This window comes from Squalius cephalus, assembly GCF_949319135.1.
Source record: "Squalius cephalus genome assembly, chromosome: 1".
NCBI lineage: Eukaryota > Metazoa > Chordata > Actinopteri > Cypriniformes > Leuciscidae > Squalius > Squalius cephalus.
In genome coordinates, this window is record NC_137122.1 from 51,840,690 (window position 1) to 51,866,951 (window position 26,262).

Below are 26,262 nucleotides of genomic sequence, written 5' to 3' on the forward strand. Positions count from 1 at the left end.
AAACGCGAATAGAGCGTCAAATTCGCGCGTATCCGCGTCTAGTTCGACGCTTGAACATTTTGAATCCAAAGCGAATAGGACGCGCGTATAAAGCGAGCGTTTGAAGCGAAATAGCACCAAACTATGACGTTTACACTGTGAAGTGTGAACTGTAAATCTTTGTTCTGGAGCTGAAGCTTATCGACCTTCTCAACAATAAAATTATTAATATAACCCTCCAATGCATATTTAAGGCCCTTTTGGTGACATCGAGATGATATATAATCTTTCTGTCTCTAAAAAATCATCAATTGCCTCCTGTGAAATGTCTCCGACTGTGACAGCTGCCATAGCGCCTGTTACCGAATGTTGACAGAGTGAGTGGAGGGGGCGTGGTTAGCCATTGGTCAATTAGCATACATGCGCAGGGAAAAATAAATGTAGAAATGTGGAAAGAAATAAATAAATGTAGAAATGTGGAAATACAGAAATAAATAAATGTAGGAATAAATAAATGTATAAATAAATACATATATAAATATATAAATAAATAAATATATAAATACATGAATATATAAATAAATGTATAAATACATAAATAAATACATATAGAAATGCATAAATAAATAAATAAATACATGTAAAAATACAGAAATAGCCATTTATATTACCAAAATGTATTTATTTTTACTATTATTTCTGCATTTATTTATTTATTTCTACTTTTATTTATTTATTTATTTATTTTTCGTTCTGTCATTTTTAGTCCTTCATACTTTCACGCGTAAGTTTAAAATATTCTAACTGACACCCCCACCCCCAGAGTGAGTTTTTTCATTCGAGGCGAACGTTCCCTTTAATGTTTCCATAGCGACGCGTCACGCGATACACCGCAGTCACAATAATACTGTATGACAGATGTGTCGCTTTTATTCCGCTTTTCCTTTTTTATTCAAAATATTCACAAACTTGCTTACCATGTCATCAATCAGCCTATCTGTTATTCCGATTATCAAATACGTGTAAGTGAGTGTGTTTGGTCGTTTAAAAACCTTTATAAATAATCTTGATCTATAACATGAGATGGGCGCCGCAATGTTGTCCTGTCAGTCGGATTTACAGCACGTGAATTCATCAGTTTCTCCCGAAATAAATGCAAGAAAGTGGCCGGTGAACTGAGAAGAATAGAGTAAACTTTATAGTTGTTACTTTCACTATGTTTGTCTGATATGAATAACTTAACACATGTCGGCAAATTATATTTGAATAGATTGTTATTGCTGCTTCCACAGACATCAGTGTGTATTTTACAAACTCCAAATATTGTTTTACTCGTGCTTATGTGTATTTAAATATCTGAAACCTAAAATAAACATTATGAGGTTGAAAACACTGCTTAGTTGTGATATATGACAGCGCTGAACGCGTCCGACTCTGGCTCAGCGCCAGCCAACGCGCGAGAGCACAGTTTGAATCTGGCAGTTAACGTTATGCGACGTCACTGAACATCCTAAATGTGGCACCGTAACATTACTCAGGGCAGGAGCACATAAATAAAATCCCATATATGAGACGGTACCGCTCAAAAGGTTAATCATGCGGCGCCCGAGTGCATTTGACCGGCATAAAATCGGCAAATGTCAGACTGACCGGCCGGTCGCCGGTCATGGCCGATCACGTGAAAATCGGCCAATTCCGGTCACCAGCCGATCAATCGGTGCATCTCTACACAGTATTACTAGCAATCAACTCAACACTCAAAAACTCAAATTAACATTACCATTTTTTATAGCATCATCAACATAGAGGATTTATATTTACATACAGCACAGAATAAGATTTAAATAAGTTTTAACAGGATTGCATATCGTAATAAAAGAATAACAGCAAGTAATTTTGGTTTGGTCTTGGCAGCAGTCAAGCAGAAGTCTTACCCTTATTCAAAACCCTGCTTGGCCAGTACAACCTCAAAGAAAGATCTAAAGTAAGTTGTTGTAGTTAAGTGAATATTTAAAATGAAGGCATCTGTGTCTGTGAATACACTTTAAGACTAAGGCCCCGTCCACACTACTGCATTTTCGTTTAAAAACGGAGACCTTTTGCTACGTTTGCACCTCCCGTCCACACTAAAACGGCAAAAACGGAGAAGTTTAGAACCGCTGCCGACCCGTTTTTCGTTTTGAATCTCCGGAGGGCGTTTTAGTCTGGACGGGTCAAAACGGAGGACTTTAGAAACGATGACGCAGAGGCTCACGCTCGGCTCTATGAAGGGTGTCATCAGTCATGGAGTATACACAGGTAATATTCAGTACCAGTAAACTTCACCCGCTGGAACAGTTTCTTACAGTAAGACACTGCCGCGTGGTAAACGCGTGCATGCTAGAAATAGAACCGACGCCTATTTTTCAAGTGTGTTGGAAGCGTTTCCAGGCAAAATAGAATAGGAAAAGATGATTATATCTCTTTTGACACAAATACATATTAATAAATGACATTTTGATGTTTGAAAGCATTTTTTTTACAGTCTATGTTTGAAAGTCTCTAGGTTTACACCGGCACGCGCATGCCCAGTGTTGGTGAATGGTCACGTGATCCGCGTTTTCAGTCGTTTTAATGTGGACGGAGATCAATTCTAATACGCAGCTAAAACGCTGGTGTGGACGGAGATCGTATTCGTTTTAATTCTCCGTTTCTAAACTAAAACGCAGTAGTGTGGACGGGGCCTTTAAGTGATATTTCAACTATTACTGTTCAATTTGAAAATAAATGAGAATTTGGCATTTCACACAAGCAAGGTCATTTATTTATTATACAAGTTTGTAGGCCCTTCATGCTACACACAGAACTTATAAAGGTAAAACTTTATTTTACAGCGTCCTTTTTACATATGTTACATGTACTTACCATAACAGTAACACTAACAGTAAATTATGCATAATTACATGCAACTAGCCCTCAACCAAATCTTATAATATTACTCAGTACTTACATATAATTATACTGTAACATTGACACCTTAAAATAAAGAGTAACCAAATAAAAATATATATGCAGTTATTTATATACAGACATATGTATTACACCCATTAACCTGTATTTTGAATTTTTAATCTGATTTCTGCAAGCAAATATGCAGAAATTAATGTACAATACAGTTAAAGGGATAGTTCACCCAAAAATGAAAATAAGCCCAAGATTTACTCACCCTGAAGCCATCCTAGGTGTATATGACATTCTTCTTTCAGACGAATACAATCAGAGTTGTATTAAAAAAATGTCCTGGCTCTTCCATGCTTCATTATGGGAGTGAATGGCTGTATGTCTTTGGAAGTCCATCAAAGCGCATATATCCATCATAAAAGTGCTCGAAACGACTCCGGGGGGTTAAAAAAATTTCGACTAAAATACGCTAAACTTACGCTAAAAGAGTAACCCTTGAACTTGACGCACAACGTAATGACGATGGCTTCAGGGTGAGTAAATCATGGGCTAATTTTCATTTTTGGGTGAACTAACCCTTTAAGCTTATACCTTTAACTCATCCAATTTCACAGAGAATGGGTGTTTATAAATTTGTAAGGCACACACACACTTTAAGTATTTTGTTAATATTTAGTCTGAACTGGTATGGAATGTGGTCCAAAATGTGAAACAATTTCAGTCGCTGAATTGAACGCTCCACATGTATCCTAGCTTTTGAGAGGAGTCTGTTATTGTCCACTTCCTCCTGCGTAAACCGTCCATTGACGAGGAAAGACGGGATGTTCAGGGAAACTCCTTCTGGCAAAATGTCCTGAATTGTGAAGCCCTCGTCTGCCATAACCATATCACCAGGATGTAAATGTTGGAGAAGTCCACAGTCAGCTGTTATTGCCTCGTCTGAGGCACTCCCGCCGTACAAGTCACTGGCAAAAGTAATAACTCCGTTAGGCGCAACACCGATTAAAGCCTTAAGTGTGGTTCGTCCTTTGTACTGGCTGTACAAATGACACTGTGTATCAAGCCTCTCTGTGTTCGAGACGGCAACCTCCGTGCAGTCGAGCACGATCCTACAGTTGGGGAAGGGCTGGAAGCAGTCTGGCAGCGATGTTTGATTCTTGGCTGTGGAGGGGATGTTCTCAAGCAAACCGACATACAAAACGTCATACAGGGCACTAATGATGGTGGTGAAGATGTTGGTTACTGTGGCGGTGCTACAATTAAACCTTGTTGCAAGGTCTACGAGGTCGCAATTTAGTCTAAGCTTCATTAAGGTCAGGAGCAATTGATCAACTAGGGGCATCATTTGGACAGTCCAATCTGAATGATATTGGAGCTCGAATTTAGAAAGAAGCGCTTCCAAAAACAGGACAGTGGCAGCATCAGGCAATCCAGTATAATACTGAACTCTGTCAGGGCTGGAAGAAATTTGACTAAAGGAAAACGTTTGCTTCTGTTTCTCCAATTGTTTTTTCAATTGGGCATTCTCTTCCCTCAGCATGTCATTCTCCACCTCAAGTGCCACAAGACTTTTTGAAGTACATGGGGTCTCTGCAGATACCATGTCGGCATCCGTTCCCTCATCCTCACCACTGCTAGGGACCATTTGTTTCTTCCGTTTTATAGGGAGATGGCTGAGGTGCTTGGGGAATTGGAAAGGCTTTCCCTCATTCCAAGCAAATCGCGATGGCCCAGCAGCTTTTCCATTGGGGAAATGCCAACTGCACACCCTGGAGTTGCAGTTTGGGGTGAAGTTTTCACGTCTGTAAAAAAAAAATTATTTTTATATCACTTAAATTATTTGTCATGTGAATGCACTACAGTAACAGTAAAGCAGTCACTGGCAATAATTGCTGTCTACAAATGTTTTGTTTCAGGTGTGTGCACTGTACACTGTCGTTTGTGTACGTTTTTATTTAGCTTGTTGTTCTGTTTGTTTATGCTTGTTCTGTGTATGTACACTGAGAGCAATGTAAGATCAGAATCAAATGTGTAAACATACCTGGCCATTAAAGGAGAACTCCGGTCAATTTTAACATTGAGCTTATTTTTTTGTAAATTTGGAGTGATAAATTTGTACAGAGAACAACGACAAAAATCGGTGTTGCCTACACCGTGTTATTCTCTTTTTAAAATTTGCACCCTGTTGACTTCAATGGGGCAAGTATTAAACCTGCTTTTAGCCTCTTAACATCCTTGATGTGTCATTACAAGTGCCCAGCCATTGTGAGTGATTCCTTCAGAGTGAACACGGTGAATCTGACTGCAGTAGATGTGAAAGATATGAATAAAAATGATGTTATTTCAGCTAGCGCAAATACCTTTGTTTACATCCTGTTTTCGGCTGAAGTCCACAGTAGTCGATTGTCGAGTTCACGCGCATAGGTTTAGTACCTATGATCATGCTCCCGAACTCGACAATCGACTACTGTGGACTTCAGCCGAAAACAGGATGTAAACACAGGTATTTGCGCTAGCTGAAATAACATCATTTTTATTCATATCTTTCACATCTACTGCAGTCAGATTCACCGTGTGTTGACTCTGAAGGAATCACTCACATGACCTGTGCACTTGTAATGACACATCAAGGATGTTAAGAGGCTAAAAGCAGGTTTAATACTTGCCCCATTGAAGTCAACAGGGTGCAAATTTTAAAAAGAGGATAACACGGTGTAGGCAACACCGATTTTTGTCGTTGTTCTCTGTATTGACAGCACTCCAAATTTACAAAAAAATGAGCTCAATGTTAAAATTGACCGGAGTTCTCCTTTAATCATGATTCTGATCTTATATCTCAGACTCCCTCCAACAATACTCTATTATAGCAAGAAAAAACATTAGACCAGTTAAAGTATGATAATATGCTAACATTTCTCATTAACGTTACACCCATTAACCTGTTGTTTTTTTTTTACTTTTTAATCTGATTTCTGCAAGCAAATATGCAGAAACTAATGTATGTACAATACAGTTAAAGGAATAGTTCACTCAAAAATGAAAATTACCCCATGATTTACTCACACTGAAGCCATCCTAGGTGTATATGACATTCTTCTTTCAGACGAATACAATCGGAGTTATATTAAAAATGTCCTGGATGTATTACAGAAATGAGAAACGTTGGCAGATTATCATACTTAAACTGGTCTAATTGTTTTTCTTGCTACGTACACACATCTTCGTGCTTCAGCTTGTCATTGACTATTTAAAAAAGTAATAATTTTATTGAACACCAAGAACGTAACAAAAACAGAATATACACCTATAATGGCATTGATATACACAGATAAATGAGTGTTAAGCAAGGCACATGTCAGTCAAATAAATGGATAATGACAAAAGAAAATTACATATATTTGAAAAAAAACAAGAAAAAGAAAAAAAAAACAAGAAGGGGTCTCTTCATTCCTCTTCTTCATTCCTGTCCAGGAAACCAGGCTATTATCATTAAAAAATATAATTAAAACAGTATCCTTAACCAATTTCATATAATCTTAATTTCCGAGAAGGTTAGAGTTAAACTTCCAATAACTCTTGTTACGGAAAGGTTTATTTTTATGATATATCATCAATTCAATTGATCAGTGATCTGTTAGGGGAGCTGCCGATATACTAGATATAGTTTGATAAGGCAAAAAAACTATGAGAAATTAACCAAAAATCAATTCGGGACTTGCAAGAAGCATCAGGTTTAAACCAAGAAAACTGTCTTAGATTGGGGTTTGACTCACGCCAGGGATAAACCTTGATTATTACAAAAGTGTAATAATAATGAATTGTAATGATTTACATTATATTTAGTTGGTGACCTATCTAACCACTCATCATACACCAAAGTCACCACCCAATATAATAAAATCTTGCTTTCATTTCCTCTATTATCAGTGAAATTTCTGAAATTAAAGATATGTTTTGGGATAAATTGCTATAACCCTACACATTTCCTAAGACAATGTAACAATGTTCAATTTTTTTAATGCAAAATAACCAATGACCATCCAAGCTAGATCTTGACTCAACAAGTGTCCCAGGGAAATTGTTAAACAGAAAAGCAACCCCCCCTGAGCGAGTTGTGCCATGAGCAAATAAAACTGGTTAAAACTCCACTGATTAGACCAAAAAAAAAAAAAGCTTCACATTGAGCTTTTCTTTCTTTACAAAACAGAAATGTAGCTTTTCTTTTTATACTGTCTGTCTCTCAGACCCCTAACATTTAGTGAAAGAAAAGAAATGCAGCTACTAAGTTTCTTGTCATTGACTATTGCCAAAGCTAATGTTAGCAAGTTAGCCTTAGCTAGCTAGTTTCATCTTAACTAGGCGGCACAGAACAATCCCTGACAACAGAAACATGATGCAAGATTTGGGTTTATAGCAACAAACAACATATAAAACCCATAGGCTACATAAGACTTTTTCTCAAAGGGCTAGTTTTGCTTTGGTGCCAGTGGATGCTAACGTTAGCACCCACTGGCACCAAAGTTTCTTCATTCGTTTAAGAGGTGTAACTTACCTTATCAACAGCAGCCATTTCCTCTTCTCTTTCTCGTCACATGGAAAGCGATAAAATGACAACTGAATGTCACTTGTTTTTTTAAACTCTGATCTGTTCAAACAACACGGGACACAGCACTGCGGCATTGTAAAGACACTAGCGAAAGAGTTAGGTAGGTAGAGAGCACCTTTGGACCCGGAAACAGTATAATCGGAGAGTGGTTACGTCACGACTTAAGAACCGGATGTCAGAGCCGGATAGGTAAGAGAATATGACACATGTGTTTATTTATTTCAAGACATTTAAGCTAAAGGGTGTCATCTGCTGGTGAACTGTAGAGACTGCATGCTTGAAAGTCTGAAGCATCTTGGACATTGTGTAGGAATTTCTCCCATCTAGTGGTGAAATTGTATTTTGCATTCAAACCATAGACTGTGAAAGATTCAAACTCTCTCAGGCGCCTCGCTTTTTCAAATGCGTGTTGCATCTACGGTAGCCGTTACGTACCAAAAAGCTATGACAGAATGTCTTCTAATAGCACTTCGTCGCGTTTTCCTTCGGGTGAAAAGGTTTATTATTTCAAGACCGTAACATTGACTTACCTGTCGAGAAGAAAGCAGGCAACTTCAGCGTCTCTTTTGAAAGCTTTCTGCTGCATTAGCTCTTTCCACCTGGAAAAGGCTTTCCCGACATTAACCCTTGTTTTTTGTAATCTCCGGTCACGTTTCCTTTTACGGTCTATTTTGGACCTTTTCGACGACGTGGACTCCTTATCCTGTGACTCAGCATATGTATGGTCCTCCATTATAAATAACCGTGCAGTGCAGCCTTTTAAACTTGCCGGGGCAGTGACAAGCGCCTCTCACTGCTCTGCTCCTCCGTTTCTGCTGGTTTCAGTCACGTGACGCTGGCTCTGAACGAAAACGCGTTGTGGAAACGCTTTGTCCTAGTACTTTTTGTCCCTCTCTGCTATTATAGTTTTTTAAGATGGCGGAACGACATGGAAGCCTCCGTGGACCTACCCGTCCGCGATATTTTTTTTTCCCAGGATGGTAGGGGAAGACTCATGAATATTAATTAGGGAAGTCATTCCTGATTGGTCTTAACCCCAGTGACGGGTAGGTTTAGGGCGGGGTTAGGGGTAGATCATCAGACCCCCAGTGGCGGGTAGGTTTAGAGGTGGGGTTAGGAGTAGGTCATCAGACCAATCAGGGATGACTTCCCTAATTAATATTCATGAGTCTTCCCCTACCATCCTGGGAAAAAAATATCGCTACCCGTCCCATGTATATAAAGATAATAAATTCTTCGTTTACGAGGATAAGTCAGATCATTGGCATAGGTATTTGTACACTATTGAGGACATATTTATGAATACAAATATTGATTTTAGATAATAAAATACCTAAAAAACTACAAATTGTCCCTTTAAAGAGCACAGGGAAAACACATGGCATTGAAATTAAAATATAATGAACATATATATATATATAACTCTGTGCACCAATAAAATATATGTTGATGACTTTTCAATATGGATGTAACATGAGGAGAGTTGTCACCAATTCCACTCAGGGATAATCTTTATTGATTGTCCTACGATTGTTATTATTTACCCACTTCCTCCCAGATCCCACATGAATGCATCAGATTAAAGATAACTGAAATAAACATTATATTTCAAAATACTCCTAGAATCTGTACCATCAAGCAGATTCAGTTTCTATCCCCAGATTACAGTCCAGTCTAGCTGTTGATTAATGGAGGATTCTGAGTCACTACAGTCACACCACTGCCTACTTGTTGAGTAAAACAATGGTGAAATGTGCTTTACCAAATGTTTGTGTGGTGAAAAGATGCAGTGAATGTGAGTGTACTGTCAATCATCTGTCAGTCGCTAACAGGTAATTAATTCAATTTATAGAATTTACATAAATTATGAATTTATTTATTTAATGATGTAAAGTCGATGTAATTAGTGATGCAACATGGTACCACACAATTCATCAACACAATGCATTACAAAAATAGCAATCAAAACATAGTTTATTTAAGTTGAATCCTTTGAATTGCATTGCTGTGTATAGAAATGAATAACAAAGATCAACTAAAGTTACTGTGTTGGGCTGCGGGAAAATGGGGAATGCTTCAGAATCTTTGATTTTGTGTATCAGGTTTTCACTTCAAATAAATAAAACCCATTTCACAGAGTAACGACTGTGTTCTGAGAGAGAAATAAACACTCAAGTGCGTGCAAAAGCCATGCACTTTGACTCATTTTCCATGTTTGTACTGTCTCATGTAGGATGCAATGGATGAGGAGATCTCCGAGGATTTCTTGTTCTGTCCAAAATATTCAAGAAACTGGCCATCAGGTCCCACCAGGTACATTATGATGGTGTGATCTACCTGCAATTACAGGGAAATACAGTATTTGCATGCTGACTTCAGGCTTGTGAGATTATCAGGAATTAAATTCATTAACATGAGGCAAGAGAAAACCAATTTTACACAAGCCAAACAACATAATTAAGGAGAACCAATAACTCACAATGTAGTCGTTGTCTTCATCTTTTGGGCCCTGGCTGTAATACACTCTGTAGGCTCTGGACGCTTGCTCAACCTGGGCAGTTTTGCCTGTCAGACCGATCAGCTTTGGGGAAAACTCTGCATGTGAGATATTAAAAAATATAAATGATGAGGAAATCATTTCACAGCATATGGTGAGTGCAGAGTAATGAAGATGATCCCTGCTCACCTTTGACATACGCTGCCATTGCTTCGGGTGTGTCTCTATCAGGATCAATGGTGATGAGAATCGGTGTTAAGTCTGGGAGGGTTTTAATTTTATCTGTGACAGAAGTGTAAGACACAAGAAGAGTTCCTTGAAATGGGTCTTGTACTTTTTTTCTTTAAAATAAAAGCCACTTTGTGTGCCATCTGGTATAATAATAATATAAAAGCAATAATAATAACAACAATTATTATTATTATTATACATGATTAATTATATTATTATTCATTCTTAATATATATTATTAATATTATATACACACATATTTGATTGATATAGCACATTCCCAAAGATTTTATAAAAATACATTCATATATATATTTTAGTGGTAGCTTAAAGGGACTATATGTAAATATTTTCATGTATTAATCGTTTTTTTTTTTTTTGCTAATCAATCACACCAACTTCCTAGGTTGTCTATGAAAGCCTGTAGAGTGATTTTTAAGTGAAGGACTCTCAGGAAAATACAAAGGATGAGACGTTTACACACTCCCAAGAGCCTCTCATCCGTTCAATGGCACATGAAATTAAATACAATATTGTGGATAATGCCGAAAGAGATGTTCTGTACTGTAATGTCAATGTGTCATGCAAAGAAAAGGAATTAATTTAAACTATAGTTTCACATAGTCAGATCTATATAGTCTATAGTCTCAAATATACTTTATTATCAAACTATCATAACGGTGTGATTTTAATGTGTCGACATGATGCCGGTGAATCGCAGACCTCATGCAAACATATCCACATCGCTATGATCAGATGCTTTCTTAACTGCTGTTTTCTCACCCATGTCATTTTTGTTGTGTGTTTATTTTGTTATTGAACAATAAGTTGTTGTAGTTCACTTAACAGCCACCGGTGTCGCTAATAATAAGGGTTTCTGAACTCTACATAGAGCCTGTTTAAGTGTCCAAATTCTTAGGGGCCACTGTATAAAATACAATCCAGCTTTACAGACATTTTAATATGATATTATGCACACATCAAACCTGAGAGCTATATAGTGTCAATAAAAATGTGTCTCTACGTAGTAAAGAAAATTAAACGATACATTACCAATCTCATCAACGACCTCAATCATTTTCTCCAGTTCATCAGGACAGATGTCTGGACAGTGTGTGAAACCGAAATATATCAGGAGCCACTGGCCAAGGAAATCTTCACTCTTCGTGGGTTTATTGTTGTGGTCGACAAGGGAGAATGGCCCTCCGAGAGCTGGTTTTCCCATCGACTTTGTTCTTTCTTTCTCAATCACTACAACAACAAAAAACACATTAATGATAAAGCTATCATTTTGTTGTGGAGCATTTTCATAATGTAAGGATGCAAAAACAATGTGGTGTAGGTTAATCATTTATACATGCATAGATCCGAGGCCTTACTTTCCTCTTTTTCTCTCTTGAAGTATTTCATCCCTAGAAGAAGACCTCCTCCCAGCGCAAAGGTGATGGCAAGAGATTTCCATGTAACTGGCTGTGGAAAAGAGACATCAGTACCATTCATATGTCTGATCAAAATACACCCAATCATTGGTCATTAATCCACAAACAATGTCAAACACTTTTGTGAAGTGTCCTATTAAAAAAGGTAACACATTTGGATTGCTGGGAAGGGAACTTCCCGAAGCAAAGTTCTTAACCAGTTTCTTTTTTGAATACCGTATACTGTAAAAGATTTCTGGAAACCCTGTATATTTGCATTCAAAAATGTGAAATTAATACTTCTATCCAGAAAGGATTCATTAAATTGATCAAACGTGACAGTAAAGACATTTAAATTTTTTTTTTTTTTTTTTTTTTTAATGTTAAAGTAAATGTTGTTCTTTTGAACTTTCTGTTCATCCAAGCATCCTGAAAAAAAATTATCTTTTTCACAAAAATGTGAAGCAGCACAATTGTTTTCAACATTGATAATCAGAAAGGTTTCTTGAGCAACAAATCATTAATATTAGCATGATTTATGAAGGATCATGTGACACTGAAGACTGCAATGATGTAATGATGCTCAAAATTCAGATTTGATTACAGGAATAAATTACATTTTAAAATATATTACAATAAAAAATAGTTATTTTAAAATTATTTACATTTTTATTACTGTTTTTACTGTATTTTTGATCAAATAAATGTATCCGTTTGCTCATACTAATTTACAAATGCATTCCAAATTTGTAATTTTTAAGGACCATTTTATCCAAACCCAGGGTGTATTGGGAAAACAACAATCTTTCAGCTAGCAGTCCTGGGGCCTCATGTATAAAACTTTACGTAGATTTCATCCTAAAAAAGTGTGTACGCACAAAAGATAGATTTTGCGAACTCACAAAAGTTTTCAGATTTATAAACCGTACTTGTGCCAGAACCTGTGCAAAATTCCATTTAGAAACCCTTATCGGCGGAAGATTGTGCGTACATTCCTCCCCACCAGTCTCCTCTATGAGATACGGACTATAAATGTCATTTGTGCCGTCATATTACATTACTAAAAATCATTTAGTATCCTTTGTCTTATTTTAAAATAAATATATGCTCAGAGTCGCATCATTATGGAAGCTTGTGTTGCCACAGAATAATTTTATTTATTTAAATCTCACAATTGTAAGTTTATATCTCGCAATTCTGACTTTTTAGCTCAGAATTGTGTGACAAAGTCGCAATTGCGAGTTATAAAGTCAGAATTGCGTGATATAAAGTCGCAATTGCGAGTTATAAAGTCAGAATTGCGAGATATGAACTTGCAATTGCGAGTTATAAAGTCAGAATTGCGAGATATGAACTTGCAATTGCGAGTTATAAAGTCAGAATTGCGAGATATGAACTTGCAATTGCGAGTTATAAAGTCAGAATTGCGTGATTTAAAGTCGCAATTGCGAGTTATAAAGTCAGAATTGCGTGATATAAAGTCGCAATTGCGAGTTATAAAGTCAGAATTGCGTGATATAAAGTCGCAATTGCGAGTTATAAAGTCAGAATTGCGTGATATAAAGTCGCAATTGCGAGTTATAAAGTCAGAATTGCGTGATTTAAAGTCGCAATTGCGAGTTATAAAGTCAGAATTGCGTGATTTAAAGTCGCAATTGCGAGTTATAAAGTCAGAATTGCGTGATTTAAAGTCGCAATTGCGAGTTATAAAGTCAGAATTGCGTGATATAAAGTCGCAATTGCGAGTTATAAAGTCAGAATTGCGTGATTTAAAGTCGCAATTGCGAGTTATAAAGTCAGAATTGCGTGATATAAAGTCGCAATTGCGAGTTATAAAGTCAGAATTGCGTGATTTAAAGTCGCAATTGCGAGTTATAAAGTCAGAATTGCGTGATATAAAGTCGCAATTGCGAGTTATAAAGTCAGAATTGCGTGATATAAAGTCGCAATTGCGAGTTATAAAGTCAGAATTGCGTGATATAAAGTCGCAATTGCGAGTTATAAAGTCAGAATTGCGTGATTTAAAGTCGCAATTGCGAGTTATAAAGTCAGAATTGCGTGATTTAAAGTCGCAATTGCGAGTTATAAAGTCAGAATTGCGTGATTTAAAGTCGCAATTGCGAGTTATAAAGTCAGAATTGCGTGATATAAAGTCGCAATTGCGAGTTATAAAGTCAGAATTGCGTGATTTAAAGTCGCAATTGCGAGTTATAAAGTCAGAATTGCGTGATATAAAGTCGCAATTGCGAGTTATAAAGTCAGAATTGCGTGATTTAAAGTCGCAATTGCGAGTTATAAAGTCAGAATTGCGTGATATAAAGTCGCAATTGCGAGTTATAAAGTCAGAATTGCGTGATATAAAGTCGCAATTGCGAGTTATAAAGTCAGAATTGCGTGATATAAAGTCGCAATTGCGAGTTATAAAGTCAGAATTGCGTGATTTAAAGTCGCAATTGCGAGTTATAAAGTCAGAATTGCGTGATTTAAAGTCGCAATTGCGAGTTATAAAGTCAGAATTGCGTGATTTAAAGTCGCAATTGCGAGTTATAAAGTCAGAATTGCGTGATATAAAGTCGCAATTGCGAGTTATAAAGTCAGAATTGAGAATTTTGAGAAAAAAAGTCACAATTATCTTAAAATGTTTTATTCTGTGGCGGCAACAAGCTTCAATACATCGATTACTGTTCTCGTGAGAAATATTTCCTCAGCAATTTAGTTTAAAGAGGAATTTTAATACACCTAGCACTCTTCGCTGTCATTAAAGGGATAGTTCACCCAAAAATGAAAATTATCCCATGATTTACTCACATTCACATTTTTACATTCATATAATTTTTGTTTAACTTCTAGATAATGACTTAATGAAACTTGAGTGCTTAATAACTAAAATAACTAAAATCTAAATGTGTATATCAAAATGAAAACAGGGTTTAAAATCAATCTGTTTACTTCACTCACTCTCCAGTAAAAGAGTGCGGACATGTTTACGCTATAAATCCCGGTATGTGCGTGGAAATTTGCGTACGCACATTTTCATACCTTTTTTTTGTGCATTCGCAAGGTTTATACATCAGGCCCCTGATCTTTACATCTTGCTGTGAATGAGGCTTACACCAGTCTTCTTGTTGTTGGATTTGTCTCTGCTAGATGAGGGAGGTGGAGGTAGAGTGGACAGCGTCCGCATGTTGAGAAGGGACACACATGGTGCTGCTGTCCTACATGTCCTAAACTGAAGAAGAAAGTCACATACAAATACAATAAAGAAACATGCTGGAGTTTCACTCCACTACAAATAACCATTATTTATAAAACGGACACATTTCAGACCAGTGGTTCTCAACCAGGGGCCCACTAGGGGGCCTCAGCAAACTGTGAAGGGGCCCGCAGGATGATTTATAGAGTTTCCTCACCAAAAATGAAAATTCTGTCATTAATTACTCACCCTCATGTCGTTCCAAACTCGTAACATTCGTACATAGCACTTGCATTCATAAAATTGAGGGTAAACCACTGTCGTCACATGGATTACTTTAATGATGTCTTTACTACCTTTCTGGGCCTTGAAAGTGGTAGTTGCGTAGACTGTCAATGGAGGGAGAGAAAGCTCAGATTTCATTAAAGAGATCTTCATTTGTGTTCTGAAGACGAACAAAAGTCTTACGGGTTTGGAACGACATGAGGGTGAGTAATTAATGACAGAATTTTCATTTTTGGGTGAACTAACCTTTTAATATGGTTTCATTTAATTCATATTAAAATAATCTAAAAAAACAAAATGAAGGTGACGGTCTAAACTGAAAATGTATTTTTCATTTAAAAATGTAGGCTAATCCCTATTTCATTGCGAAGTTTACTTATTATCATTATAAACGATTGGTATTGAACATACAGTTCTTGAAACTTCTGTAATCACAAAAATAACTAGTTAATTAATTGAATATAATGACACTCACAGCTTCTGTCAATAAAACATGTTGAAAACAAGCAGCTGTGTCATAATTACAGCAGAAGATATCAATAGTATAACTTAAATGAGGGACCTTTGAATATAGTGTTGGACATACAGATCCAATACAGTCAAAAAAGCTTGAGAACCACCAACTTCAATAAATATATGCCAGTGATACAACTAAAGGTACAATTAACACATAAATACATAAGGATGACAGACAACACTTTAATCACTCTAATTACCTGGCATATGCAATATCAGGAGTATATTTGATCATTTATTAATGACTGAACGAATACAATTAACCATGGTTTTACTTAATAATAAAAAAAACATGGTTATTTAAACCACAAATTAACCACGGTTTATACCATGGTATTTGTAGTAAAACTGTGGTTATACAAATGGTAATAAAATAAATCCGTCAAAAAAAGAAAACATGGTTACTACACATTTTAAGCCAGTGACCTACCAGTGTGTTGGTCTGTGACTGTGTTGATCTGGAGACACTGCAGAGACTTTGAACATTATAACGTTTACTGACACAGGCTGCTCTAAACATCTGACATCTTAAACTCTTTAAACCTGAAACTGCTGTTAAACCCATAGTGCTGATAGTCATTAACATCACGCTTCCTCAACGCGGAAGTGACTGTCGGTTTACACAACCTAATGGCGTACATGCGTCGCATACAAATGACTGACCCTGAATCAGCGGTTAATGTGAAAAACAGCGAACTGAACGGAGAATGACAGCGCTCCAACTGATCTGAGGTCTGTTTGAGGATATGACATGGAAAAAGCGGAGGTGACGTTAGAAGACGTGACATATCTAGCGCTTTAATTTTAAAACACGATACAAGGACGAAAATGGAAAAAGACTTTTAAGATTACTGGTCAATTTTAACACCACATTCTCCACAACACACCAAACAATAAATTAGAAGAAAAAAAAATAAACAAGGAAGATAGCTACACACAAATAATGAGGTTTTTACGTTACAAAACCAACATCCTTCGATAAAGAATACAAATACCTTGCTTTAGGACTTTTCATCCCTATCAAATTCTCCAAATACTTTGAACAACAAAGCCGGATTTGAAAACAAATGAACTAAAACCGAAAGAACGTAGGTCATTTTTATAATTATTTTAAACAAATGCGCTTGTGAACATTTGAAAGATTATTTTACTATCGCTTATGCTCTCTCCTTTACTAAATAATTATAGTGCTATTATTATTATTGTTATTATTATTATTACCATCATCAATATTATCATTGTTATTAATAATTATTTTGTTCGGCATTCGTGTGTTTGCCACTAGAGGTCACTGTAGCATGCGTTTTCATCTTGACGTCATATTCGTGCGACATTGGAATGAACATATGCACCATGCGTGTAAAAATCAGAGGTGCATGAATTAAATACATATGCTTTTTACAAGAACCATAGTATTCCCGAGAAATCGCACACATCGTTTGTTGTCATGGCTGGACACACGCTGCTGTTTAAATCCAAGTAAGTGTAGTTTATCGGTCTGTCCTGACTGTTCTCAAAGGAAGAGACTCATTCGAAATGTGCAGTGAGAAATTGAGATTACTGTTAACTGCCTTATTTGACAACTAGTTTGTGATCATCTCATTTGTTTGTTTAGTTATGCAGTCTCCAGCAAAATAGAGCCGTTCTATAAGGGAGGCAAAGTGCAGGTATGTCCATATTTTTAGTAGTTTTTAAGTTACACTTTATTTGACAGTGTCTTTTGTACTTGTAGTTACTATAGTAACTAATAACTATAAATTATGCATTCATGCAACTAAACACAAACCAAACCCTATAACGTTACTAAATATAAGTTGTTACTTAATATCATTCAGTACTTGGGTCTGGTCTAAATGTATAATCTCAGTGCAACAGAGACACCTTAAAATAAAGTGTAACCTTTTTTTAACTAATCCTATTATTAGACTAGTTACATTAACTCCAGCTGTTATACCTGCACGTTTGACTTGTTTTGTATCTCCATCCAGATAAGTCGTGATGAACAGCACATCTTCTGCACATGTGGATCAAGAGTCAACATTTTGCAGATCAGTACAGGGAAAATCATTCATAGTATTGAGCAGGTCAGTGTCTTACAGTTTAAATGAGTGTTTCTTCATCTGTGGGCACTTTTGATCTAGTTCATTTAGCTTGTCTAAAACCGTGGACATGCATCAATCACAGGAGAATGCTTTATTCATTGCTAAAATCATTTTCTCAACATCAACATTGAAATGATTTATGCTTGTTTTACTTCGTTTCTTTTTAATGTGTGTTGCCTAAAACGTATCTTTAAATCTCCTCATTAGGAGCACTTACATACACCAGACTTTACAATTTTATTTCTACACTGTAAAAATTATTGTTGGTTTAACTTAAAAAAGTAAGTAACCTGGGGGCTGTTCCATAAACCAAGATTAGAATATAAGCCAGGCTTATTTCGGTTAGTCAGGCTTATTTTTGGTAGATTCGGTTTCATAAAGCAAACTTAAAATAGTTCAAACTCAGTTACCCTGGCAACTTATGCTGGGAAACTAGCCTGGTCCAGGGCAGGCTAACTGTCAGGCTAAGCCTCAGTTGTTACACAGATCCTCTAACACTGACCAATAGGAACACAATGATATTACCACTGACACTCTCTCATACCATTATTGGACTTTATTAACCACTATTAGTCCAAAAATAAATACACAGTATACAGAAAATCAACTTAAATAAGACTACAATGATAAATTAGACAATATAGACCTATATATATATATATAGATAGATAGATAGATAGATAGATAGATAGGCCTAAATACAATATATATACTACAGGTTTTCTTTTTTTACTGGCTGAATGTTTTGTGCCCAAGATTTAATTAGATTGTTTTAAAGATTTATGAATACATTTCTCTCTGGTTTTGTTTGGCAGCTGTAGTACATGTTTATTATTAGAAGAACATTAGAACACAATCTGAAAAAAGCTTTGTAAAGCATAAGTTAAAATCACAAAATTAAAAATAAATAATTACAAAAGCAGAGTATACATTTTAACTGGTAAGATGAATCTGAGCTTAGTAATTGACAGTATATTAGCCTACATTTGATTTACCCCATTACAATAGTTATTACCCCTTTACAGTTATTGCTATCATAAAAATACACACAGGTTTAAAATTCTAAATAAGGCACATCTAATGTCCAAAGTCCAAATAACAAATATTTTAGTATATATATATATATATATATATATATATATATATATATATATATATATATATATATATATATATATATAAATAAATAATGTACTTTTATTATGTCTTTCAATTCAAACACATTTAACACAATTATACAAATTGACAGTTCCTTTAAAGACATCATATTTTCCCCCAATAAATATTCCTTATTTTTCCTTCTACTTTTTTTCATTTGTGATAATACCCACCAACACATAGCCTAAAAACACACATGATTAGAACAATAACCAAAAAGTACATAGACACTTTTACATATGATTTAAGGGGGAAAAGACAAAAAACAATAAATAAATAGTAATACAAATGTAACATTAACATATTTATATCAAACTCTTATAATGACACATAATTCCTAATAGTTATTCAAGTAATATTATTTGAATATCAAATATTCAATATTAAATAAGTAAATAAATAAAATAACAAATAACTAGAAATAAAAGGGAGGGAGGGTTATATAAAAATGTAGTTAATGTAGGCTAATATATATTCCTTTATTTTATGGAATATTCTTTGATTTTAGAGTTGCACATATCTTTTCAAAATGTATACATTTGCTCTTAATTTAATGTTATCCTCTCCATAATGTACTTTAGAAACTAAATCTACTCATTTAAAACTGGGGATTCTTGCTTTCTCCAAAAAAAATATTGCATTAAAAGCTGTAATTCTCAGCATTCTAAATAAGTATACATCATCTTTATTAAGTAGCATAGGTCCTATACCCAAAACTATATTTTGTATCTTTATATTTAGTTTCTTAAAAAAAATCTTCCCTGAATTATAGGCTACTTCACTGAAGTACTTCTGTTCGCTAGAAGTTCACTGCAACTTATCCAACATCCTAAAGATAAATTATTATAATTAGAAGATATTTCTAGTGTTATAAAATATCGCATATTAATTTTCCAAGCAAAATGTATATTTTAGTCAGAATTATTGCGCTCCTATTTGGCGCGCATGCGCGCAGCAGCGCTCGTTCAATATGAAAATTAGCAGCAAAATGGATACATTTGCATGACTTTCGAACATTTACAGATGGAGAATATAACTGTAAAATGTAAGTTTTGCACTGAGGGGAAAAAAAACATGTTACAAACGCATAAAACAGCACAAAATATACGTTGTCTGATGGTGGATCGATTTGATCCACGATCGACCTCTAGGGCTGCTTAAGAAACGCGTGCACACGCAATTATCTAGACTAGATAAACCTGGATCAAATTAGTGAGATTGTGTGAGCTTCAATTACCTTTTATGGAACCACTTTAGCCCCAACTCATTTGTTAGGCTCATTCAAGTCCGGTTTTGGAGTTTAATCCCCGCTTTTCTAAGCGGCTTTTATGGAACAGCCCCCAGGTCGCCGTACATATTTCAGTTAGTTGAAACAACAACAATAGTTAATACAAGGAAAGAAAGAGATTGATTTAATCAACAGAAACTCAAAATATTATGCTATTTAAACATTAGTGAATAAATTGATTTGACGAAAGAAAAAAAGTTGTGATAAATCATGAAAAATATATTTTTTAACAGTGTATCTCTGTATTGTGAAGGTTTTGACAGATGGGTTTGTTCTTATATCATTGGCCTGATTTCTGTAACATTTTATTACTAATAATATTGTAAAACATTGACAACAAAATTAATCAAGAATTTTGAACCTGCTTTATAAAAAAATTATTGTTGGTTTAACTTAAAAAAGTAAGTAACCTGGTCGCCATACATATTTCAGTTAGCTGAAACAACAACAAAAGTTAATACAAAGAAAGAAAGAGATTGATTTAATCAACAGAAACTCAAAATATTATGCTATTTAAACATTCGATTTGATTTTAATTGTGATAAATCCTGATTTTTTTTTTTTTTAACAGTGTATCTCTGTATTGTGAAGGTTTTGACAGATGGGTTTGTTCTTATATCATTGGCCTGATTTCTATAACATTTTATGACTAATAATATTGTAAGACATTGACAACAAAATGAAACAAGAATTTTGAACCTGCTTTATAAAAAATTCAGATTAAAGTTCTGGAAAATTATGCTAATTAGTGCCGAATTAATTAGATAATGCATCATCTGCATATTTAAATATTTCAGAAAGCTTGTAATACAAAACAATTATTGTTGTATTAATGTGAGAATTACTGGTGAAATATGATGATCTCTGATATGATTATTACCCTGTACAGTGTCTTTCCTTAAAGTCGGCGTGAAACCGAAGTTGCAGTAGTCTTTTCTTCCCGATTTTGAGTGGCGTATATCCGAGTGAATCGGCCTCTGGAACAAGAAAAAATGTAGGCTGGGACTTAGTGCTGCACGATTCTGGATAATCTGATAAACACGATCTTCCCACGATTCTGAATGGCCAACTAAACAAAACATTAATTTGAATTTATTTATTTAAAAAAATCGGTTTGAATGAATGATTCAATGACTCACTCATAAAGACTTCACTTAGTTTCATTACTGGATGAATCAGCGTTTTTGAACGAATCTCTTTAATTAATGATTTAAAGACGAATACATTCATTAATTGTCCCTTGTCGCCACCTACTGGTGTAACAATGTAATTGATACAATCTTTATTTCAAAAGCTGTGTTTATATCCAAACTTTAAACTTTTATCCCAGTTCTTCTGTGATAATTTGTATTATTGTAAGAAGTCTGTTTGTGACGCTGTTTCGTACCTGTACTGTACATGACAGCTGCTCTCTCTGGATCAGCGGCAGCGCCAACGCAGATCCGAATTTTCTCTGTGATCGTACTTGTTAAAGGTTTAATAGACACAGCCGAATCGTTTTCATTTAGGAATAAGAACACATGGGTATCGAGATCGCAATCTTTCTGCGATTAATTGTGCAGCTCTCGCGGGACTTGATGTTTTCCATGGGGAATTGATTGGATGGTTGTGGTTTGCTATTGGTGGATCTCATGTGAGTGACAGGTTGATTGTAAAAACGTTATCAGAGAAGAGAAGAGATGAGCTGTAAGTGGGAGGGGAAGTTATTTTGATTAAAGATTGAATTTAAATGAATTTAAACACGACACATTTAACACAAAACGCATTTAACACATTTAAAACAAAAAGAATGATGTGCACGGATAAATCATTTATAATAAATACATCTAAAAATAGCAGTATGATGAAGGGATTGAAATAAACTTTAATGTGAACTTCATATAATAAAATGATATAAAAGTGCCCAAAATTGAAGAAGCACCATGTCTGAAAAATGACGGCCTGTTTTTCTCACTTTTTGCTTTCTCGGAGCAGGATGATCAGGAGGACATCACCTCGTTCTCTCTCAGCCCTGATGATGAGGTGAGCTCACTCCGTGATCTGGTGTTGGACTGTCTGGTGTTTCAGGATGTCTGAGGCTGAGCTGTTGTTTCTCTGCAGATGCTGGTGACCGCCAGCAGGGCTTTGCTCTTGAAGCAGTGGGACTGGAAGCAGGACAAGTGCACTCGCTCGTGGAGGGCCATCCACAATGTGCCCGTGGCCAGCATGACCTTTGACTGCACCTCCACCCTACTGGCGACAGGTCAGACATACGCCAGATGTTTGATGCAACGAGTAGCACTATAATGTGCCAGTTTTAATGTCAGCTGCAGTTGTGCTCAAAAGTTTACACACCCCTTGAAGAATCTGTGAATCATTTACAAACAAAATAAGAGGGAACATACAAAATGCATGTTATTTTTTTTGTTTAGTATTGTTCTGAATAAGATATTTTACATAAAGCATGATTACATATAGTCCACAAGACACAAAAAATAGCTGAATTTATAAAAATGACCTCGGTCAAAAGTTTACATGCCCCTGATACTTAATACTGTCTCTCGTTATCAGGTATAAAAAAAGAATTGCAACGGTTTAAGCTCAATGTCATAGTAATTATGATTAATCGTGCAAAAATTATTCATATTTTCACAGATTCTGGAAGGGGGGGTGTAAACTTTTGAACACAACTGTATATCTTCATAATAGGGCAGAATGTCATATTAAGATATTTTCAGTTGTAATCTTGTTTTTTTTTTAATACTTATACTTTTATACTTATACAATCATCTTGAGAAAAATATCACATTACAGGGCTCCAGACTAACTTTTTTTATTAGGAGCGCTGTAGCCCCTGACTTAAAATTTTAGGAGCGCAAGCAGAAAATTTAGGGGCACACCTTCACATTTTCCCCCTAAATAACTATTACAGACAAATGCTTTGATAATAAATAGATTTAACGTACAGAAATTATGGTGCAGTTTTATTTTAAGATCACAGGGCTCCAGACTAACATCTGAGGGCCGCGGCTCTAAGTTCTACAGAAAGTATTTGGTAGCACTGTGGGATGACAAAGCACTGAGCTAAATTTGAGGTGTATAGATAAAGTTAAATTTAATTATTATCCTTCATAATGTCTTAATATTATTTCAAAAGCAAAATGAGTGACAAAATAGATATTAGGGAGTGAAAATAGCCAATAAGCACCCTCAGCAGCTGTTTACAATGGTAATTTAGTCCTTCTTTTTAAAAAAAAATAAGTGTTGAGTTTTCCTACTTCTTGAAACTTTCAGTTTTATAAATAGAGACAATCTTTAAAGGATGAACAAAAATGTTTTGGTCGACACATTAAAAAAACAAACATTATAATAGGATATAGTTTTGAAGTGCTGTAAAAAGATGTGTAGGCTACTTTCATAATCACAGTATACCATAGTTATAGTTATGCCTGGTTCAGAATACGCAATTTTTTTGTCTGTTACTATAGTCAATGTATCAGATTACACGATTTCGACTCCTAAAAATCTTGTCATGTCCTGGACAAGAAACATTGTCAGACTACACATTGCTTTACGACCAGTCATCTCGAGCCGTCTCACACACATATTCACTCGCACATGTACACACGCACTCACTCACATACACGCACATAGACTAACGCACGCACACACTCACTCACTCACTCGCGCACACACTCTCTCACTCTCTCTCGCTCGCTCGCTCACTCGCGCGCGGGCGCACACACACACACACACTCATTCACTCGCGCGCACACACTCATTCACTCGGAACCCTTCATGGTGGACCGTTAAAAAATTAAACATGCTAGTCTTCTTGTCGTGATGTCGTAAACAAAGCATCGCAGACGCGACGTCGGTTGTCGCCCACTATGAACGAGATGAAATTTACTGGTCGCACATGTGCGACTGGATGTAAAATTTAGTCGCACACTCTCAAATTTTGGTCGCAAAATGCGACCATTTGGTCGCAGTCTGGAGCCCTGCATTAGCATGCTTTTAAAAAGATAATAATACAATATTATTACATAGGATTACTATAATAATATATTGTAAAAGATTAAACATAAGTGTGAACAGAATGCAATGTTTTTCAGACAATTAATTGTATGCGTATTACATGTAGGGCTGCAAATACTAATCAATAAAATTCATTATTGTCGATAAACAACAAATTTGCTTATCGATTAGTCGTGTCTGCCCACTGTGCTCGGGAAACATCAGCCAGTCACGTCGCTTTACAGTTGTGAATAACCCATTTCTATCGACAAAACGCTTATGGTTGGTGTCAAACAGAGTATATTAAAAGTATATTAAACACAAAAAGTATATTAAATGTAATATTGAATACCTACAGGTAAAATAATAATCAAGTACTGATATGTGCTGTATTATGTTAGTCAACAAATCATAAGTGCACTTCTTTAAAGGGACACTAAGTGGGAATTTCTCCCATCTAGTGGTTAAACTGTATTTTGCATTCAAACGAATAATGCTCTCCAGCGCCTCACTTTTCCAAATGCGCGTTGCATCTACGGTTGCCGTTATGTTCCAAAAATCTATGACAGGATGTCTTATAATAGCACTTCGAGTTTTTCTTCGGGTGAACAGGTTTGTTATTTAAAACAAACTGAAACTTGAATCAACGAAAAAAAGAATGTTACAGTATAAATTACTGACTGTGAAAAACATTAACAATGGTAGTTAGTAGTAATGCCTCCTTTATTCGTTATATTTTTGAAGTACGTGCATTGTTAGATATCACCATCATCCGTGCCTTCTCTAACGTTACTTTACTCAATAGCTGCTATTCATCAAAGAGCCTGTTTAACTTACTATGAATAGAATAGATAAATAGATATAACTATAAATGTTCTACTGTCTATATAATAAAGTTCACAACAAAGCAATGAAAAAAAAGCTTGTAATCAGGAAACTTCAGCATCTCTTTTGCATCACTTTTTCGACGACGAGGACTCCTTATCCTGTGACTCATATGTATGAATGAATGAACGGTGTATAAATAACCGTGCAGTGCAGGATTTTAAAGTTGCCGCGGCAGTGACAAGCGCCTCTCTCTGCTCTGCTCCTCCGCTTCTGCTGACTTCAGTCACGTGACGCCTGGCTCTGAACGAAACGCGTTGTGGAAACGCGTTGGCCTAGTACTTTTTGTCCCTCTCTGCTATTATAGTTTTTCAAGATGGCGGAACTACATGGAAGCCTCCGTGGACCTACCCGTCCCATGTATATAAAGATAATAAATTCTTAGTTTACGAGGATTAGTCTGATCATTGGCATAGGTATTTGTACACCATTGAGGGCATATTTATGAATAAAAATATTGATTTTAGATAATAAAATACCTAAAAAGCTACATATTGTCCCTTTAAAGCACAGCAAAAGATTATTATAAAAACAATGATTTTCAAATGTATTTCAACATTAAACATTTACATTATTACAAAGTTTTAAAGTTTACGTAAGTGTGTTAAGAAACAGTCATGAAAGTGTCTGGCCTTTTATTTCATTATTACAACATCATCTGCCAAAATACACACTCCAAGTGCACATCGAATAAAGTTAAGGGCGCTTCTTTTTCACAAGGGTAGTGAATATGTGTTGTTGTGTTTGTAGGAGGTTGTGACGGCACCATCAAGCTGTGGGATGTTGTGAAGCAGTACTGCACACACAATCTGAAAGGATCGTCTGGTGTCGTACAGTAAGCACGGAAGGAACTCATCTTCCAAAATTTCGAAATCATCTCTCAATTATCCCTTATAATTCCTTCCTTTCTGGAATGATGCAATACTGGCACAGCTGGTTGTTATGCCATGTCTGAAAGCTGTAACGTCTCTCTCTCAGTTTGGTTGAGTTTCATCCAGACATCAGCCGGCTGCAGCTCTTCTCTTCCTCCGCGAACTGTGGGATCCGGATCTGGGACCTGCGGAGCAGCAAGTGCGTATGTGTTTTGGAGAGCCACTACAGTGCCGTCACATCGCTGGCCTTCTCTCCTGATGGACAAACACTCGTCAGGTACATGAACCGTCGCATT

The 26,262-nt window shown here is 35.8% G+C and overlaps 3 protein-coding genes across 4 annotated transcripts in view; 1 reads left to right on the plus strand and 2 right to left on the minus strand.

The window, feature by feature from the left end:
• Positions 1–2,770: 2,770 nt before the first annotated feature.
• Positions 2,771–8,442, minus strand: LOC307159455 (uncharacterized protein). Of its 2 annotated transcripts, none has more exons than XM_079872850.1 (2): positions 8,056–8,442; positions 2,771–4,721 (listed from the first exon to the last, which is right to left on the minus strand). In XM_079872850.1, exons 1-2 carry the CDS (start codon positions 8,256–8,258, stop codon positions 3,545–3,547), a joined length of 1,380 nt encoding a protein of 459 aa, XP_079728976.1. In that variant the 5' UTR covers positions 8,259–8,442; the 3' UTR covers positions 2,771–3,544. The 2 variants fall into 2 exon arrangements, with proteins under 2 accessions (XP_079728976.1, XP_079728977.1); XM_079872851.1 differs by lacking the exon at positions 8,056–8,442 and adding an exon at positions 7,472–7,666.
• A 1,042-nt stretch (positions 8,443–9,484) lies between these two features.
• Positions 9,485–16,320, minus strand: sco1 (synthesis of cytochrome C oxidase 1). The gene is made up of 7 exons (XM_079884457.1): positions 16,096–16,320; positions 14,784–14,900; positions 11,633–11,723; positions 11,307–11,504; positions 10,212–10,304; positions 10,005–10,120; positions 9,485–9,862 (listed from the first exon to the last, which is right to left on the minus strand). Exons 1-7 carry the CDS (start codon positions 16,249–16,251, stop codon positions 9,728–9,730), a joined length of 906 nt encoding a protein of 301 aa, XP_079740583.1. The 5' UTR covers positions 16,252–16,320; the 3' UTR covers positions 9,485–9,727.
• Positions 16,321–16,963: 643 nt separating this feature from the next.
• The window catches only part of tbl3 (transducin beta like 3), a 33,583-nt gene continuing 24,284 nt past the window's right edge, over positions 16,964–26,262 (plus strand). The window contains exons 1-7 of the mRNA XM_079869587.1: positions 16,964–17,144; positions 17,281–17,332; positions 17,654–17,749; positions 22,188–22,235; positions 22,314–22,455; positions 25,845–25,929; positions 26,073–26,243. Of these exons, the coding sequence (XP_079725713.1) occupies positions 17,113–17,144; positions 17,281–17,332; positions 17,654–17,749; positions 22,188–22,235; positions 22,314–22,455; positions 25,845–25,929; positions 26,073–26,243 (626 nt within the window). The 5' untranslated portion in view covers positions 16,964–17,112. The remainder of the gene's footprint in view (positions 17,145–17,280; positions 17,333–17,653; positions 17,750–22,187; positions 22,236–22,313; positions 22,456–25,844; positions 25,930–26,072; positions 26,244–26,262) is intronic.

Excerpts from the sequence above, each read along its gene's own strand:
- sco1 (XM_079884457.1), bottom strand. The coding sequence starts at position 16,251 with ATGTTAATGACTATCAGCACTATGGGTTTAACAGCAGTTTCAGGTTTA. Across the intron at positions 14,901-16,095 it reads AGTCACAGACCAACACACTG|TTTAGGACATGTAGGACAGC; the intron begins GTAGGTCACTGG and ends TTTCTTCTTCAG. Across the intron at positions 11,724-14,783 it reads CCAACAACAAGAAGACTGGT|CCAGTTACATGGAAATCTCT; the intron begins GTAAGCCTCATT and ends TCTTTTCCACAG.
- LOC307159455 (XM_079872850.1), bottom strand. The coding sequence starts at position 8,258 with ATGGAGGACCATACATATGCTGAGTCACAGGATAAGGAGTCCACGTCG. Across the intron at positions 4,722-8,055 it reads GCCTGCTTTCTTCTCGACAG|ACGTGAAAACTTCACCCCAA; the intron begins GTAAGTCAATGT and ends TTTTTTTTACAG.